This window comes from Gopherus evgoodei, chromosome 1 (genome assembly GCF_007399415.2).
Source record: "Gopherus evgoodei ecotype Sinaloan lineage chromosome 1, rGopEvg1_v1.p, whole genome shotgun sequence".
Taxonomy (NCBI): domain Eukaryota; kingdom Metazoa; phylum Chordata; order Testudines; family Testudinidae; genus Gopherus; species Gopherus evgoodei.
Genome location: NC_044322.1, coordinates 4389952 through 4407290, shown reverse-complemented (window position 1 = coordinate 4407290; position 17339 = coordinate 4389952). Strand labels below are relative to the sequence as shown.

Below are 17339 nucleotides of genomic sequence, written 5' to 3'. Positions count from 1 at the left end.
ACGGCCTGGGACATGCGAATCTTCGGTTCAAGGCCTTCCTCCACCACAGACTGCCCGTGTGACCTTGGGTCAGTCCCTTAGCTGCTCTGTGCCTCAGTTTCCATCCGTATAGCAGGCATAAGAGGCCAGCCCTGCATCACAGGGGGGCTGGGAGGATAAGGTCATTAAAGACTGAGAGTCACTCAGATACTAAGGTGCTTATCTGGCCCCATCATCCTCGCTAGACAGCCAGCACATGGCATGTCCATGGCCCACTGATAACCTCATTCTCCAGCCTTTGGATCAGCTGCAAAATCCCACTGAAGGGCTCCCACTGGCCTCAGCCAGTGCATTCCCTGCTCCAGGACACTGACACAACCCATCACTCCATGGGGCAGGCAGGCCACAGGGACTGTGAGCAGAGCCTTGCAGATTGTCTGCCTTGTCCCCATCCTCTGCTCCAATCCCCTGCACTGCACGGTCCATCCTTCCAGGGGAGGAGGGCTGGACAAAATTCCACCTGCCCTGGGCCTCTGCAGCAGCACCTCCCTCTGGGTCTGCATGCCCTGTGCCCCCCACCACTCCAGGCGAGTCGCTCTCATACGCTGGGCAGCGACAGACCCTTAACCAACCTCTCGTTCTTCTTGTTCTGGTGCTCGGCAGCCTCCACTTTCTTCCGCACCAGGCTCTCAATCAGCTCCTGCTCCTTCTCGGCTGCTCGCCGCAGCTCCCCCTCCCGGAGCCGATAACGCTCATGAAGGACATCGTATTCCGCCTTCCTGGCACAGTTCCCGTTGCCCAGATCCTCCGCCCGGCCCTTCAGCTGCTGATACTCTGCCTCCAGCTCAGAGATCCGCCCGCTCAGGGATGCCAGCCTGAGCCAAACCAAGAGACAGCGCTCTAGGGAATTGGCTTCCCCCCGACTTGCATCCCAAACTTTTATCAGCACTCCTGAAAGTGAGCCTCTAGACTGGAGCAACTGCCATCTTGATCACCAGCAGGGATTGAACCCAGGGCCTCGCAAGTTGAGAGCACATGCCTCTCCAGCTTGAGCTAAAGGCTTAACTCCCCTAGCGGGGAACTGTAGCAGACTCATATCCTCTGTGGATCAGGCAGAGGGGGAAACACACAACGCAGGCTGAAAGCCGGTAACTGGCTAGAGCGAGGCATGCACTGAACGGGTTTCTCTGCCACACACTCAGCTCGCTGGGTGATCTCTGCAGGGCTAGGAGGAGTGAAGAGCAGTAAACATTTACTCCCATTAAAGCTGGCTGCTCAGATTGTGATTCCAACACAGGAGGAGGTCTGCAGGGGAAGGAGGGACCAGTTTTGCAGAGCAGACCTGCCCCCTCATGCTGGTTAAATAAACAAGCATCTGTATAAAATAAGCCCCAATGAGAAACGCACTGGAAGGAAGCCATGTTAAATTAGGTGCACCCAGGAGTTTGGGGAGCATCCTTACCTCGTTTTCTGCTCCTGCAGTTTACATTCTTTGGCCTTGAGTAATTTGCTCAGTTCAATAATTCGATACGCCAACTGCAAACGAGAGAGAGATTTCAAAGGCCAGGTGATCTTCCAAAGAGAAACGCACATAAGCGAACGTAGCTTTCTCGGGTGCTGTGAAGCACACGAGGCAGAGCTGGGCTGAGTAATAAACTGGACTCCGCCTGAGATTGTGGTGTGTGTGGTGGGATACAAGGATGATGACGGGAGGTTTTTGTTGCTCACTTGCATGACAACCTACTGGAGCTGGTCCAACAGAAGATATTTCCTCCCCCACCATGTCTCTCTAACATCCCGCGACTGACACAGCTACCACACCACTGCCTATAGTGCTCAGCCTGCTCTTCCTATTAACAAGCCAGTTCCAAGCTATAGGAACACACTAAAAGGTCTGAGAGATCCTTGTAGAGAGTGATTTTCCGGATGCCGGAATTGCAGATGGGTTCCCCAGTTGCTCTGTAATCTACAGCCTCCATAATGGTACTGTCCATAGATCTACAGAACCTAAGAATGGTCAGACTGGGTCAGACCAAAGGTCCATCTAGCCCAGTGTCCTGCCTTCCGACAGAGGCCAATGCCAGGTGCCTGAAGTGGAATGAACAGAACAGGTGATCATCAAGTGATCCACACCCTGTTGCCCAGTCCCAGCTAGGGACACCATCCCTGCCCATCCTGGCTAATAGCCATTGATGGACCTGTCCTCCATGAATTTATCGAGCTCTTTTTTGAACCCTGTTAGTGTCTTGGCCTTCACATCCTCTGGCAAGGAGTTCCACAGGATGACTGTGCGCTGTGTGAAGAAATACTGCCTTCTGTTTGTTTTAAACCTGCTGCCTATAAATAAATCCAGCAAAGCTGAGCGCTCTGCAATACCACGCCCTGCCTCCTTTGCAAGTGCAGAATCCTGCTTACTAGGGGCACTACCTAGCCATAGGGCTGGCAACAGTCCCATATTACAAGGGACGTCCCTTATTTAAAGAGACGCCTTTTCTTCCATATTTCAGCATTTTTTAAAAATGTTCTCATCCTGCAAAGGCAGCACGGTGATTTCCTTACCTCCCTCTGCTCGAACGTTTGTAAAAATCACACAAGGTTGCAATGCAGAATCAGGCCTGTGATTTACGGACCCCCTGTACCTATTGCGCAGAGGTTCCCAAACTAGGGGGGTGCAATATGATTATCAGGGGGCACAAAGAGATGACGGGGCCACACTGAAAGGCTGGAGTCAGGAGGGGGCTCTGTCTGGCAGGGGACGTGGACAGGGCTCTGTGCAGGTGATTCTGGCTTCCAGGAACAGGCTCCCCGCCCACCTCCCTCTCCACCAACCAGCAGTCATACTCCTCAGCTGGGGCTGTTGGCAGAGACCCTGCGATCATGGAGGCTACACCCTGACCCCACCGCTAGGCACAGTCCCCTCCAGACCCTGGCCCTTCAGCGCAGCTCCAGGACACACAGTCTCGTCCACTTGCCCTGCCAAGCAGGCCCTGCGCAAGGAAAGCAGACGGGGCCGCTGAAAGGGCTGAAATCAGCAGGGGGCCATACTCACGGGTGCCTCTTTCCACTCCCCTCCCAACCTCGCTGCCCTGTCCGCTCCCGCAGCTGGGCCCAGGCCGCCAAAACAGCCTGACCACTGCAGGGAGAGGAAGTTTCCTCAACTGCCAACATGGTCCATACCTCTCCAAGCCCTATGTGGGACTGGGCACCCCACCCCTGGCACTGGTGGGCCCAAGCTACTTCCTCCCCCACGCAGGGGCTAAGAAACCAGTCCCAGATTTTTTGAAAGACATTGGGAACTCTATAGAGACACCAACCCCTGCTAAGAGTTGTACAAACCCAGGGCAAATGACAATCCAGGGCCGCAAGAGCTGACACTCGGTGCCGTCCCTCCCCCCTACGTACCTCCCCACTGACACCTTTCATCTCCGCAATTTGTCCCTGGTACTTTATCTTCAGGGCCTGCAGCGCTTCTGGGGAGCCCAGGCCTGGTTCCAGCGTGGAGCCGTTAGTTTCCCGCCCTGACCTATAGACAGAGCAGGTTAAAAAACAAAACCGAAGTCACATCTGAGCATGCAGCTGCTGAGTTTGCAGCAGAGGTTAATGAAGAGCTGCCTCCCCCAGGAGCACAGGGCAAATTCTTGAGGCAGAGGGGCAATCCCACCGGGGCAGCGTGCAAGAAAGAGAGGGCAAAGTTGCAAGGAATTGTTTTGCTTCGTGCATTTTGGAAAAAAAAAATGAAGCAGAGCCTGAACTTCAGCACACCTGCCGCTTTCACTGGGAAACAGCCCAGCTTCTGCTTTTTTGCAGCTGAAAATTATAATGTAAACACAGGTGTTTCTGCTCTGCGAAGCCAAACTGCCTCTAGCAAAGACATCAAGTATCAGAGGGGTAGCCGTGTTAGTCTGGATCTGTAAAAGCAGCAAAAAAATTTGTGGCACCTTATAGACTAACAGACGTTTTGGAGCATGAGCTTTCGTGAGTGAATACCCATTTCCGACGAAGTGGGTATTCACCCACGAAAGCTCATGCTCCAAAACGTCTGTTAATCTATAAGGTGCCACAAGACTCTTTGCTGCTCTAGCAAAGATGGTCTCTCCTGCCCCCGCTGCCCTCAATGAGGTGTGACGCCAAGGGCCTAATGAAACAAACAGGAGAACTGCCTTCTCTGTTGCTTTAGCCAGGATAGTCAATGCAGACACATTCAGTGCAGACAATGCAACATTAAAAATACCCGTTTTGCCGTCTCAAAGTCAGGGAATGCAAAAGCCAAGCGCTCCTGCTGCAACATCAATCATGCTATATCGCACCTGCCGCGGATTTTGCGGTGTGTGTAACCAAGGCAAGTCCAGCAAGTTGCTCACTAATACACCCATGCAATGTGGTCGAGTTATTTTTATCTTGGTCTTTGCATAACGGAACTGCTGTTAAAGGTTAGCTGTGCAACATTACCATTGTCAGATCAGACCAGCTGCTGTGCCCCGACCCCATCAGCTGGGATAAGAGCAGCAGAATGTGGCTCGCAGATTTTGGTGCGGTGAGAGAGCAAAAGACACCCGCACGCAGGAGGATTGCTTTGTTCACCTCTTGCAGTGCCGCTAATTCTGAGGTGGAAAATCGGCCGCTGTTAAACACACAGCAGTTTGGGGCAGGACATGAAGCAACAAAACACTATCAAACTGAAGCTGCAGAGGGGATCGAGGAAGGCTGAACATAATTCCCCACAATGCAATCTGGCCTAGTCCCCAGGCTTAACCTCCCCTTACTCTTGCACAAAAGTCACTTGGGCTCGATTGTCCAGATCACTAAGTTATTAACCTCTCCTCTGAAAGACAACGGCAGCAGCTCAGCACTGACAGAGGAGAAAGCTTGGCTCTGTCCATCTTGAGCCACTTCCCACTCTTACTCAGCTGGGGAGCCAGGAACCGGCGTCTGGCTGACTCAGTGGATTTTTGTTGGAAAGGAAGAAAGATCTGATTGTGAAAGCCCCCCTCTCCCCAGGGCACGGACAGCCCCCGCTAGTCAGAGGGACCAGGGAAAGGGTCAGCTACGCTTCGCTATGAGCTTCCAAAGATAACAGTGCGGCCGCTGTAGGCGCAGTGGGGATACATCCTGGTGCTGCTGGCCCTGGGAAGCTGTCACGCCTGAGGAGGAAAAAGTCGGAGCCATTCTACTTACCTAGGGGCTTGTAGATCAAAGGACTCAGCCTGTAGCTTCTCTGTGAAATGCACCAGCAAGCTGGACTTTTCCAACAGTTTGGTATCTGCAAGGAAGCAAAGAGAAGCAGGGCATGGGAACCACGAGCGAAGTGTGCGGGCGAGGGGGGGTCCATTCATCAGAACTCCTTCTCTGAAACCAGACACGGTAGAACCCCCAACTCTGCCAGTTCTAGAAGAAGCCTCCCGCCACCGGCTTAACGTACAATTTATCCACCTGCAAAAAGGGGTGAGCAGGCCTACGGGTCTTCTTCCATCTCTACGTTCTACTATTGTGAACCTCAAAGGGACGGCGCACGGCTGTGATGCAGTGTGACTAGGCCTGCTTATGGGTCATGCCTCCCAAAGAAAAGTGTCCACACCATGCCTGGGCAAAGCAGGGGACCAGGGGTCAGGATTCCTGGGTTCTGGTCCCAGCTCTGTTCAGGAATCTCTGCAGGACACTAAGTGTTGGGTGCCTGACTTATTCTTATTTGTTAGTTGTATTAGTGTTGCGCCTACAAGACCAGGATCCATTGGGCTGCACAAACAAAGAGACTGTTCCTGCCCCATAGAGCTTGGGACACTCAGGTTTTTAGGGGCTCTAGGGGAAATCAGTGGCTAACAGCGTGTCCCAGCACATCTGGAAGTCAGGGACCAGCTGTTCCACGGTGGGTGCCCCAAAAATGGAGGGACCCAAAAATCAGAGGCCACTTCTCAGCATTTCAGCCTGAGTCTATCTAGACCTTGGTTCCCCCACTTGCAGACAAGGTTAATGGCAACACACCTCACAGGTCGGGGTGAGGTTTAAATGTTTGTGGTGCACTCGGAGATCCTTGGAGAACAGCCCGTCACCGCTAGGTACAGCCACGGTTTGTAAGCGGCGTGTTAGTTGTGATCACACAGCAGCTCTTTTCACAACACAGCCGTGACTCAACAGAGGTGTGCCCCAGCAGGCCATGCTGTTTATCGCTGCGTGCTGGGAAACCCCCGGTAGCTTAGCAGGACACAACATGCCTGGAGGACACACACACGGAACCGTTCTGCACGCGGTTGGGAGGAAGGTGCAGCAGCCAAACTGGTTACACAGGTATAGTTCAGGTGTCAGACAAACAACTGGTCTAACTTGGATACATCAGGAAAAACAAAGAAAACCACGGTGCAGCCCAGGCTGCTGGCCAGGACGGCAGGTGTTCTGTTCCCTAGTGACTAACCAAGCATTAACCCTGCCGCGCAGTTTCAAAGTCCACCTTGTCACCAGCTGTAAAAACAGGGCAAAGTCTTAGGGCTTGTCTACACTACACAAGGAGGCAGACTTAATTTAGGTCGATCTACGGCCACCCTGGTAATTCAATCGGCTGTTGGTGTCCATACAACCCTCCTCCTGCCGCTGGAGTGTCCCCTCACCAGGAGTGCTTGCACCTACTAAGGTCAGGCATTGTGGGGCACTGACAGCCGAGCATGGGGCACTGACAGTCATACGGGGCTCATGGCTGGAGCCCCCTATCCACACCCAAGTGACAGCCCCCTTCTGTGACCCCCTTCCCGCCCCCCCAGCTGAATTTCACAGCACAGAGCCTGCCAGCGGTGAAACTGACATACTTGTAACTGTCACACTGCTACTGTCTCTGCAGAGCAGCAGCACCCTGACAGCTCGGTGCCGGGGCTCAGAATGGGGAGCCCAGGCAGCAGCCTGGCTGGGAACTGGGAGCCGGGAAGTAGCCTGGTTCCCAGCAGGTAGCCGGGCTCCACCTGGAGCCCCCAAATCCACCCTGGGAGTTACAGCAGCCAGAGCTGCCAGCCAGGCACAGGGCTCTCAGCTTTTCCTATCAATTCACAGCCGTGAAACTGACAAGCATTTTAGCCAACTGCCAATGTAAGTAAGTGTCTACAGGACACTGTGTGGCCCTAACTACACCAACAGAAGCCTCATACCTTGGGGCGGGGGGGGGGGTTTGTTATGATGTCGGTGTGGTAGGGCACTTAATCCGCAGGAGCAAGGCTGCAGCATGCACACTGACATCGTTAATTGGACATAAGCTGCCTTACATCCACCTAACTCCATAGCACAGCCCAGGCCTTACAGCGTACCCAGGGCTCCTGGATTCGGAGCATTAGCAGGGCAGGGTTATGGTGGGCTCCCTATCGTTGGAGTCAAGTGGGACAACCAGCTTTTGAATGTTTTTGAATCATAACATTCAAAAACCAGTAGGAGAACACTTCAACCTCGCCAGTCACTCAGTAACAGACTTGAAGGAGGTAATTTTGCAACAGAAAAGCTTCAAAAACAGACTCCAACGAGAAGCTGCTGAGCTTGAATTGATATGCAAACTTAGATACCATCAATTTAGGCTTGAATAGAGACTGGGAATGGCTGAGCCTTTACACATATTGAATCTATTTCCCCATGTTAAGTATCCTCACAGCTTCTTGTCAAACTGTCTGAAATGGGCCATCTTGGTTATCACTACAAAAGTTTTTTTTTAATAGCTTATCTTAATTAATTAGCCTCTTAGAGTGGGTAGGACAATTCCCACCTTTTCATGTTCTCTGTATGTTTATATATCTCCGCACTATAGGTTCCATTCTATGCGTCCGATGAAGTGGGCTGTAGCCCACGAAAGCTTATGCTCAAATACATTTGTCAGTCTCTGAGGTGCCACAAGTACTCCTGTTCTTCTTTGTAAGTTTCTTGCTGGGGAATCTGATCAGAGGGAAAGGAATGAAATCCAGCTGGCTTTGAGAAAACAGTTTGTCCAACAGGCTCTCGGGGGCCGAAGCCCTGACAATCCGGCCAAGGGAGATTGCAGGAAACGGTGGGCGAGATTTTAAACATGTCAACAAAACAGCAAAACACACCAAGGAGTCCAATACTTTAAACGCTGCCTTAAAATGAAAGCCAGGTGAGTAAGACTCGGTGGGTCCGATGTTACAAGCTATTTTTCCACATGCATGCACACAAAGGAGAGGACTTAGCTCCATTCAGCCGCAGGTTTCAACGGACACAAGTATTATTACCCTAAGTTTACAGACGGGCAAATCACTTCCCCTCTCTTGCCTCAGTTTCCCCAAGGTCACTCAGCAGAAGAGCCATGAAAAGACCCAGGTCTCCTGAGTCCCAGCCCAGTGTTCTATCCACTAGGCTACGTTGTCAGAAATGCCAGAGTAGCAGTTCCCTGGACTGGCAAGGATGGAAAACCTGATCCCATGGGAGAAAGGATTCGAACAGAGATCTACCTCCTCTCCAGTGAGTGCCCCGACCAGTGGGCTATGGCATGTATACAGTTGTACCATTGTAATGATTAAATATTAATTCAGGCAGAAAGGAATGAGAATGACTCTACAGCCTAGTGGTGAGGGCAGTCACCTGCGGGGTGGTAGGTCCATAAGAACATAAGAATGATCCTACTGGGTCAGACCAAAGGTCCATCTAGCCCAGTATCCTGTCTTCTGACAGTGGCCAATGCCAGGTGCCCCAGAGGGAATGAACAGAACAGGGAATCATCAAGTGATCCATCCCCTGTCGCCCATTCCCAGCTTCTGGCAAACAGAGGCTAAGGACACCATCCCTGCCCATTCTGGCTAATAGCCATTGATGGACCTACCCTCCATGAACTTATCTAGTTCTTTTTTTAACCCAGTTATGGTCTTGGCCTTCACAAAATCCTCCGGCAAGGAGTTCCACAGGTTGACTGTGTGTCGTGGGAAGAAATACTTCCTTTGGTTTGTTTTAGACCTGTTGCCTATTATCCCAGCTCGCATCCCTTCTCACAATCAGCCAGAGGTAGGACTTGAACAGAGGGGTCTCCCACCTCCTGGCTGAATTCACAAACCACTGAGCTCTTACGTCACTTTATGAAGCTGGGCCTTCAGCTCTCTGGCCCCCTTCTGTAAAACAGAGCCAAGGTTGCCTGCCTCAAACAGGGGGTGGAGGATTCATTCCTTAGCCTCTCTGAAGAGTTGGCATGGCTCTTAAGCTTTCAGGACCCAATTCTGGGCTCTCTCTGCTCTGGTCTAGTGCTGCAAAGAGGCAGGACAGCAGCACTAGGGGAGACCAGAGGTGGCACAGCTGGATCCTACACACCAGCCTCCACAGAAGCTGCAAGCAGAAAGGCCAAGCCAGGGCAGGCATGGCTGCAGCATGTTGTGCTCCAGCGATCCTCAGCTGGTAGATGGCCTTAGGGAGCAGTGCACTTTTGAGCAGCCCCTGGACACAGAACGGGCCCCAGGATCAGAGAGCTCCCATTTCAGCTGTCCTCAGTGGAGGCCGGGGGGAGCCGAGAACATGGCCTTTGATAGCAAAGCGTCAGAACGCATCAGACGAGGAACGGCCTGGGGCTTTTACATGTCACGTTTGGGTCTAGGCTACTGAGAGCTTCAGCGCAGAACGAGCTACCTCCCTTGCAATCACTGGAAGGCGCGCGAGCCAGATGTGGGTGCTGGGAGAGGAAGTCTGGCAGGAGGATCTCCTGGTGGGTGCAGGGATAGTCACACATCAACCCCTGCATCTTCCAGTGAAAGGAGGGACCACTCTGCTTGAAAATACCCCGCCTGAGAAATGACACTTAGCTTTACCCACCTTCCAAGCCCTTTCACAAGCATTAGCTAATTAATCTTCAGCTCCCCTGGGAAATAAGCAAGCCCTGCATGCATTAGCATGGGAATCAGTCCCCCCCTTACTAGAGGGCAGCCACCTCTGGTGCGGAATATGGCAGCTGTTTGATAAAAGCAAAGCTAGAGTTTAGGAAGGGAAGAAAAATCCCAATGCCAAATGCCACTGCCAGGGGAATCTGAGGTAGCAGATGGTAACTAGCCAGGCTCCCCTGCTCTTGTGGCACGTGCCCGGGAGTGTCAATGTACAGAGGTGGGTACCACCTCCAGCAGACAGAACCCTCTAGCACCCGGCCTAGGAGCAGTTTCTGCCGACAGTCAACGCGTGTCTCTCAGTCTGTGCCTGGTCTGGGGCTGGAGCCTTAGGCAGAAAACCCTGGGTGCCCTGCCCCATAGCCTGCCCCAGCTTCTCTCGACTCCACTGGGAACCGGATTAGCCGGGAGCGAGCTGGCTGCTTTCAAATGTGGCTGGCTCTGCTCCGGGCAGCTCTGCTCAGCGGCAGCTCCTTGTTCCACAGCATTTACTCTTCGGCCCTAGTGCTGCAGTCTCAGCCTGGCCCGAATCCAGATTTCCTGCAGGGCAGGGCTTTCCCCTCCTACGCCGCTGGCCCCCGGCTCTCATGCTCCCCTGCCCCTGGGTCTCATGGCAGTGCCACTCTGTGTCCTCTCGCTGATGGCCCTGCCCGCCCCAGCATGCTGGGGGTGAGCACCCCTCCTCACACTGCTGGTGGTGCAGCTCCATCAGCTGTGCAAAGCGCACAGGTGTTCCATCCAGACCCGCCCCAAGCAAGTCACTGGTGCAAATGCATCAGTCCTGCGTGCACTCACTCACCCTCCGTGGCTGCCACATGTGCCCAGACACAGCGGCGGTTTATAGCACTGACCCTCAGGTTTCAACCATAACCTCAAATCCAGCCAATGGTTCTTCCTGCTGAGGCTAGTTCTAATACGAGTCCCCTGCCACTTCCCCGGAGGCGGGGGGGATATTGCAGAGACCTTAAAAGCCCACATCCAGTCCGCCTGCTGTGGATGCCCCAGGGCACGGTTCACAGAAAGAAGGTTTACTCTGGACGACTTAAGCAAGTTTCCCCCTCCCATCACTGTTGTCCAGCACGCTGGCTACCACGCTCCACCCTAGAAGTGGCTGCATTTCAGCAGTGCCGTACACATAAAGCTCATGCGGTACTTTGGGCTCCATCAGGATGGGTTTGCGAGGGGTGTTCACAGAGCATAAAATATTACCTGAGAATCCAGTCCTGCTCAGATCTCCCCCATGCTTGCAAGCAAGACTCACGGCATTGCAGTGCCGCTATCCTGTGCCGTACGCAGCCCTGCCTTCGCTATGGATTTTAACTGAGTTTGCGACCAGCTGATAACATGGTTGGCCCAAAGTGCGGCTTTTGTCTGCACCCACTGTGATTCGAGCTGTCTATGACCTTACCCCAGGCCCACCCCCCTAGTATCAGACCATTCTCCACTGAGCCCAGAACAGATCCCAATGGAGCCCCCACTTGAGACCTTCCATTAAGAGTTACTCTTTGTTCGTATCCACTAAATGGTAGTTCTACTGAGCCTGCATTTCTCCAGCTTGCCTATCAGCACGTCATGTGGGGCTGTGGCAAAAACCTTGCTAAAGTCCAGGTATATTATGCCAACCACATTCCCCCATCCACCAAACCAAAGGAGGAAATCAAACTGGTTTGGCATGATTTGTTCTTAGTAAATCCATGCTGGCTGCTAGCGATCACCTCTTCATCCTCCAGGTATTCGCACATTGAATGTTTTATGCATTGCACGAGTAGCTTCCTAGGTATCAAAGTCAGGCTGACGGGTCTCTAGTTCCCTGGTTCTTCCTTTTTTAAGATGGGCACTATGTTAGCCCTTCTCCGGTCATCCATGAGTTTGTAAATATTATTGCCAGTGGCTCCAAGATTTCTTCAGCTAATTCGTCAGCACCCTGGGATGAACAGCATCAGACTATGCTGACTTGATCTCATTCAAATTAGTCAGAAGATCTGACATGTTCTTTACAAATACGGATCTGCATCTCTTCCCCTTTATTGTCCGTGGTAACCTCACGTCCAGTCGTCCAGTCACGTTATTTTTTGTGAGAAGACTGAAGCAAAGCAGACACTGAGCAGCTCTGCCTTCCCATCATCTTCCGTGACCAGCTCACCTTCTCCACTAAGAGCGGCCTCGTAACATCCCTGAGCTTTCGGTTCTGTCGGACACATGTGGAGAGCCCCACCCTGTCCTCTCTAACACAACTGTGGCACGAGTTACTTTACAGCAAGAGAACTCACGTGGCGCTGCTCCTCCAGGCTGGCTGAGCTCCGCTCTGTTTAGAAACCGCTCCAAAGCCACATGCAGCCACCTGCAGTGCCAAGCGGCTGGAGAACAAGAGGAAGGGAAGGCTGATGGCCTGATTTGCAGAGGTGCTGAGCACTGCTGGGGGAGCACTGCCCCTCTCAAAAATGACAGGCCTGGAGACAATGAGCATCTCTGACAGGTTGCCCTCCTGGAGCCCAAGGCTCCAGTTCTCCCGCAGGCTACACCTGCCCAGAGGTGCTGTCGAGTGGCATTAAGAGACTCTCTCATAGACTTACGGTCAGAAGGGACCATTATGATCATCTAGTCCGACCTCCTGCACAACACAGGCCACAGAATCTCACCCACCCACTTCTATAACAAACCCTTAACCTATGTCTGAGCTATTGAAGTCCTCAAATTGTGGTTTGAAGACTTCAAGGTGCAGAGAATCCTCCAGCAAGTGAACGGTGCCCCATGCTGCAGAAGAAGGCGAAAAACCTCCAAGGCCTCTGCCAATCTGCCCTGGAGGAAAATTCCTTCCCGACCCCAAATATGGCGACCAGGTAAACCCTGAGCATGTGGGCAAGACTCACCATGGGAAAGGCTAAGGCTCCGGCTGACTGAATTAAGCTAACTTGATATAAGGCAGGTGTAATGCAACTTCAGGTGCCCATGAGGAGGGTTTAACTAAATCCATTTAAAGGAGTCATTCAACGGAAAGACAAACACACCCTTGGACTCATGCTGGCGCTCAAACTGGCAAGATCTTTAAGGAACAAGCTACCGCTAAGTCTGGACTCCTTTGGGCTTGATGAGACACTGTCGCTGTGACACTATCGCTGTGATACAGGCTCACGTCCTCTGAATTCTGCTGCTATAACCTGTCCCTCTCTCCATGTCACCTCCAGCCCCAGGCCCTTTGCCAAAAGCCATCAACGTTCTTAAGGCACTGGGGGCACATCAGATCCTCGGACCCACAGCCACTAGCCAGTCCCTGGCTGAATGCTGTTTCTAGAGACAGTTTTCAATGCTCCACAGAAAAGACCTGGGTGACAAGGCAGGGGCCTAATGGCACTGGGGGGGGGGAGCTGGACCTGTGGGTGTGTGGGAGGTGAGTTGGAAGCTTGCCCTGGGGGGTGGGGGCTTGGTGTCAGAACAGGAAATGAGCGGAGGGATTGAAAGGGCTGAATCATGGCGGTGCCGGGTTGCACAAAAGACCTGGAATGTTGGGCTTTGTTTCTTGTTCACTAAATCTAACGAGGCAGCAAAACCCAAACAAAAGACCCCGGCTCAGCCAGACAGTTCCCAAGACATGGAATCTCCCAATGCAGCCAAGCCCGGTTCACCCTCAAAAGGTCCCCGCACTCAGAGCTTTGGAATGATTTCTTCGGGGACTGACGTCCGGCGGCTGTCGCTCCACATGGCCCGGACGTCACCATTCTCACCCGCTGACCCCAGTGAAGGAATAACCTCCTCCGCATCCAGATCAGAAGTGTGGTGGGATCTCATGCCCACACAGCAGTGAAAAGACCGTGGCTGTTCAGAGCTGCACAGTAAATTCAGGACAGCCAGCCCGGGAAGAAGAAGGGCTGAGATTTGAACTGTGTTTCAAACCACAGACCTAGGCCGTTAAGGCACCAACAGGCACTGGGCCCGAGCTGCCTAACCCCGAACCTTTGCCCTGGCTTAGCACTGGCCCACGAGATCAGTGCACCACATGCTTGCTATTGCAGAGATAAGGGAGTGGCACCCGGGGACCTGATGTAGCCCGACACTGGTCTGAGGAATGGCATAACTTGTCACTAAGGCTGGAGAGAGGCACTGACTAGCACAGGTACCCTCAGGCCTGAGCCAGATGGAGAGGACCATGCAAGGAGAGAACTAAGATGGTGATCATCCACCCACCAGTGGCTACAGCGAGATCCACCCCCGTCGCAAGGAAGGACTGCAGAGCTTCTCCTCTGCCTCGAGTTACCGCTGAGCTAAGAGCCCTGTTCTCTCTGCAGCAAGAGAGTCTAAATACACAAGGGGTGAGGTGCCTGGAGATCATGGGCACCGCTGGGATGAAGGGAAATTGCCCCCCGAGTTTTCTATAAATATCAAGACCCAGAGCCACCAACTATCCCAAAATAGGTCAGATCTTCCTGACCATCAAAGGTCTGTCAGATGGAGACAGCGATTAAGAGCCCTTGGTTTATTATGAGCATCATCCTGTTGAGGTGCAAACATGACAGTATCATCAGGCGGAATCCAATTATTTTACTCTACAGGGTGCACAGAAACAGAAATTTCAGCTAAACCCCAAGGAAGCCAGAATGAGAACAGTACAACCTTCCCATTTCTCTGGTGCCTTTCCTCCCAAAGGAGATTACACATCATGCATCTTCTGACACTACATCCCACATTCTTCACAGTGATATTATGATGATGTGATTATGACATAATTTATGATGTATGATGCAAGATAAGTGAGGTGAGGTTGTGATGTTATGAGTCTGATCTAATATGTCATTGAAGGATGACAGGGCCAGAAAGAGTTAATTAACTCACAGACTGATCTGACCCATGGCCGAACTTTAGAGACAGGTTAGGAAGATATGTAAATGAATAGACTTGAAATGCAAGTCTGCATTGTTAGAGGTAGAAGGGCAGGTGTTTGCTCAGGTCTTCTGATGTAAGCAAACAAGTCTTGTCTATTGCTATAGCTTTGATTCAAAGATCAAAAAAGGAATATTAACATTTACGAAGACACTTGAGGGAAATAGTATTATTGTCTATATGTCACTTTGAAGGTTGTGGTAACCTGTATCTGAACTGTTTAATAGATAAATTACCCTGTGCTAATTGCCAGGATATTTGGGAGAAAGAGAGTTAAGCCTATTGTTTTCTCAGACCAAAAGGCTGCTGGAAATGTATAAGAACCCTGGGGCATGATCCTGCTTCATCTCAGATCTGCTTTGGGTTTCAAGAGGGAGACTCGTAAGCCATAAGGATTGAGATCCCCAGTCACCGACTGGAGTCACCCTGAATATGGCCATTGGACTGTAACCTATGGACTATTTCTAAAGGGACTTTTGGCAACTACAAGATCATCTCTGCTATGTATCTGAACCTCAAGAATTAAATTAAGGTCTGTATGTATATTGATCTTTTAACCAACACACTCTCTCTCTTCTTTTTTAATAAATTGTAGTTTAGTTAATAATAATTGGCTATAGTGTGTATTTTGGGTAAGATCCAAGTTATAATTGAACCTGGGTGCGTGGCTGATCCTTTGGGATTGGAAGAATCTTTTCTTTTATATGATAAGATTTTCAGTATTCATCATCATATCTAACATGTGTGTCTGGATGGAGGCCTGGGGCTGGGCATTTTAAGGGAACTGCGTTGTTTGAACTTCTAAGTAACCAGTGAGGTACTACAGAAGCTGTTCTGTGCTAGCTTGGTAAACCTAAGTATTGGAATATCCACCAGCGTTTGGGGTTTATCTGCCCCGTTTTGTTTGCAGTTCACCCTAATTGAGTGTCCTCAGCTGGCTCCCATGGGCACCACCGTCATAGAGGTGTCATAGAATAATCACATTCTGCAAATCATAAGTTTTTCAATCTGCAGGTATGTATCATTTTTGTATCTGAAGTTCTTAATATTAACTGTGTATCTGTATTTCAAATGTAGTTACACTTGCGTAACGCCCAGTAGACAAGATGCCTTCAGTCTAAGAGTTGGTTGGGAAGGGCCTATTCGGGGCAATGAGCCATTAGGAAAAGCCAATAGGCCTTGGGAGCGGCATATCTCCCACCCGGGGAGCCTTCCTGAGCATGCTACAGGCAGCCCAATCGCTGCTATGATTCTACAAGGCCATGTGATGAGACCATGTCTCTAGACTTGGGATGTCAGGATTTTTCCAGAAGCTGGTCTGGGAACCAAGCTTCAGGAACAAAGGGTTCCTGACAGATGCAAATGCACATAAGGCAGGAAGTGACATCATCTGGGGTTATTTGCTCTTCACACAAGAAGACTCCTGGAAGCACCTGAGGAACAAAGACCAAACTGGGGGAAGTGCTAGACCCAGGCTAAACGGATTTTATGAAACACCTGGGGATTCCAAGCTGCCAAGCAAGTGCAGCTTGCCCCTTAAGACTCTGCAGCCTGCTTGTATCATCTCCTAAGGTGAGAATCTGCTCTTCACAGACAATCTATTTAGTATCTTAAACTTAGTTTTCACTTTCCTCTATCCGCTTAGGTCTGTTTGCTAGCCCTTATCACTTAAAATCTATCTTCTGTAGCTAATAAACTTGTTTTTGCTTTATCTAAACCAGTGAGTTGGAGTGAAGTGTGTGGGAATCATAACTCAGGGGCAACAGGCTGTTGCATATTCCTCTCCACATTGAGGGAAGGGGCGAATTTTATGAGATTATGCTGCATGGTTCCCTGTGCAGCACAAGATGGTATAATTTGGGGTTTATACTCCAGAGGGGGTGCATGCCCGAGGAGCTGGGAGTAGCCTTCTCATGCAGGGGCTGGTCAGAGATTCTGCTTCTAACTGCATCTGGGTGTGCTCCTACCTGTATGTATGCTGGTGAAAGTGCAGGCTGGAGGGCTTTGTAGCTTGTCACAGCAGTGCAGTGTGAGAGGGAGCCCAGGCTGGTGGGTCACAGAATCATAGAATCACAGAATATCTGGGTTGGAAGGGACCTCAGGAGATATGTAGTCCAACCCCCTGCTCAAAGCAGGACCAACCCCAACTAAATCATCCCAGCCAGAGCTTTGTCAAGCCAGGCCTTAAAAACCTCGAAGGAAGGAGATTCCACCCCCCCCCCCCCGGGAACCATTCCAGAGCTTCACCACCCTCCTAGTGAAATAGTGTTTCCTAATATCCAACCTAAACCTCCCCCACTGCAACTTGAGACCATTACTCTTTGTTCTGGGTTGGGGGGCTCAGTGGTACCCCAGTTGCAGGTGGCACCTGGGGTCGGGGGGGACCCATCACACATCCTTTCTGGGACTGTGTCAATCATGCTGAAATGCAACCACCTCTGTGTTGGAACACAGCAGCTGTATATTACATAACCTGAGGTCACTCCTCTCTCTCCCCTTGGTGTTTACACCCAGCAGATTCTGGTTTGATATTATCATGCTACACTCATGTTGGCTGCTATTACCAAATTCCTAGAGACTAAATTGGAGGCATGCTTCATTTATCAACTGTGTTGTGGGTGTGTGCAGTGTGGTATCTCCTCCCAAAGC

At 51.3% G+C, this 17339-nt stretch overlaps 1 protein-coding gene across 1 annotated transcript in view; it reads right to left on the bottom strand.

The window, feature by feature from the left end:
• ATG16L2 (autophagy related 16 like 2) overlaps positions 1-17339 on the bottom strand; it is a 55324-nt gene that overhangs the window by 26764 nt on the left and 11221 nt on the right. The window contains exons 2-5 of the mRNA XM_030556608.1: positions 5155-5239; positions 3382-3502; positions 1442-1515; positions 612-854 (exon numbers count right to left, since the gene is read on the bottom strand). Coding sequence (XP_030412468.1) covers positions 612-854; positions 1442-1515; positions 3382-3502; positions 5155-5239 — 523 coding nt within the window. The remainder of the gene's footprint in view (positions 1-611; positions 855-1441; positions 1516-3381; positions 3503-5154; positions 5240-17339) is intronic.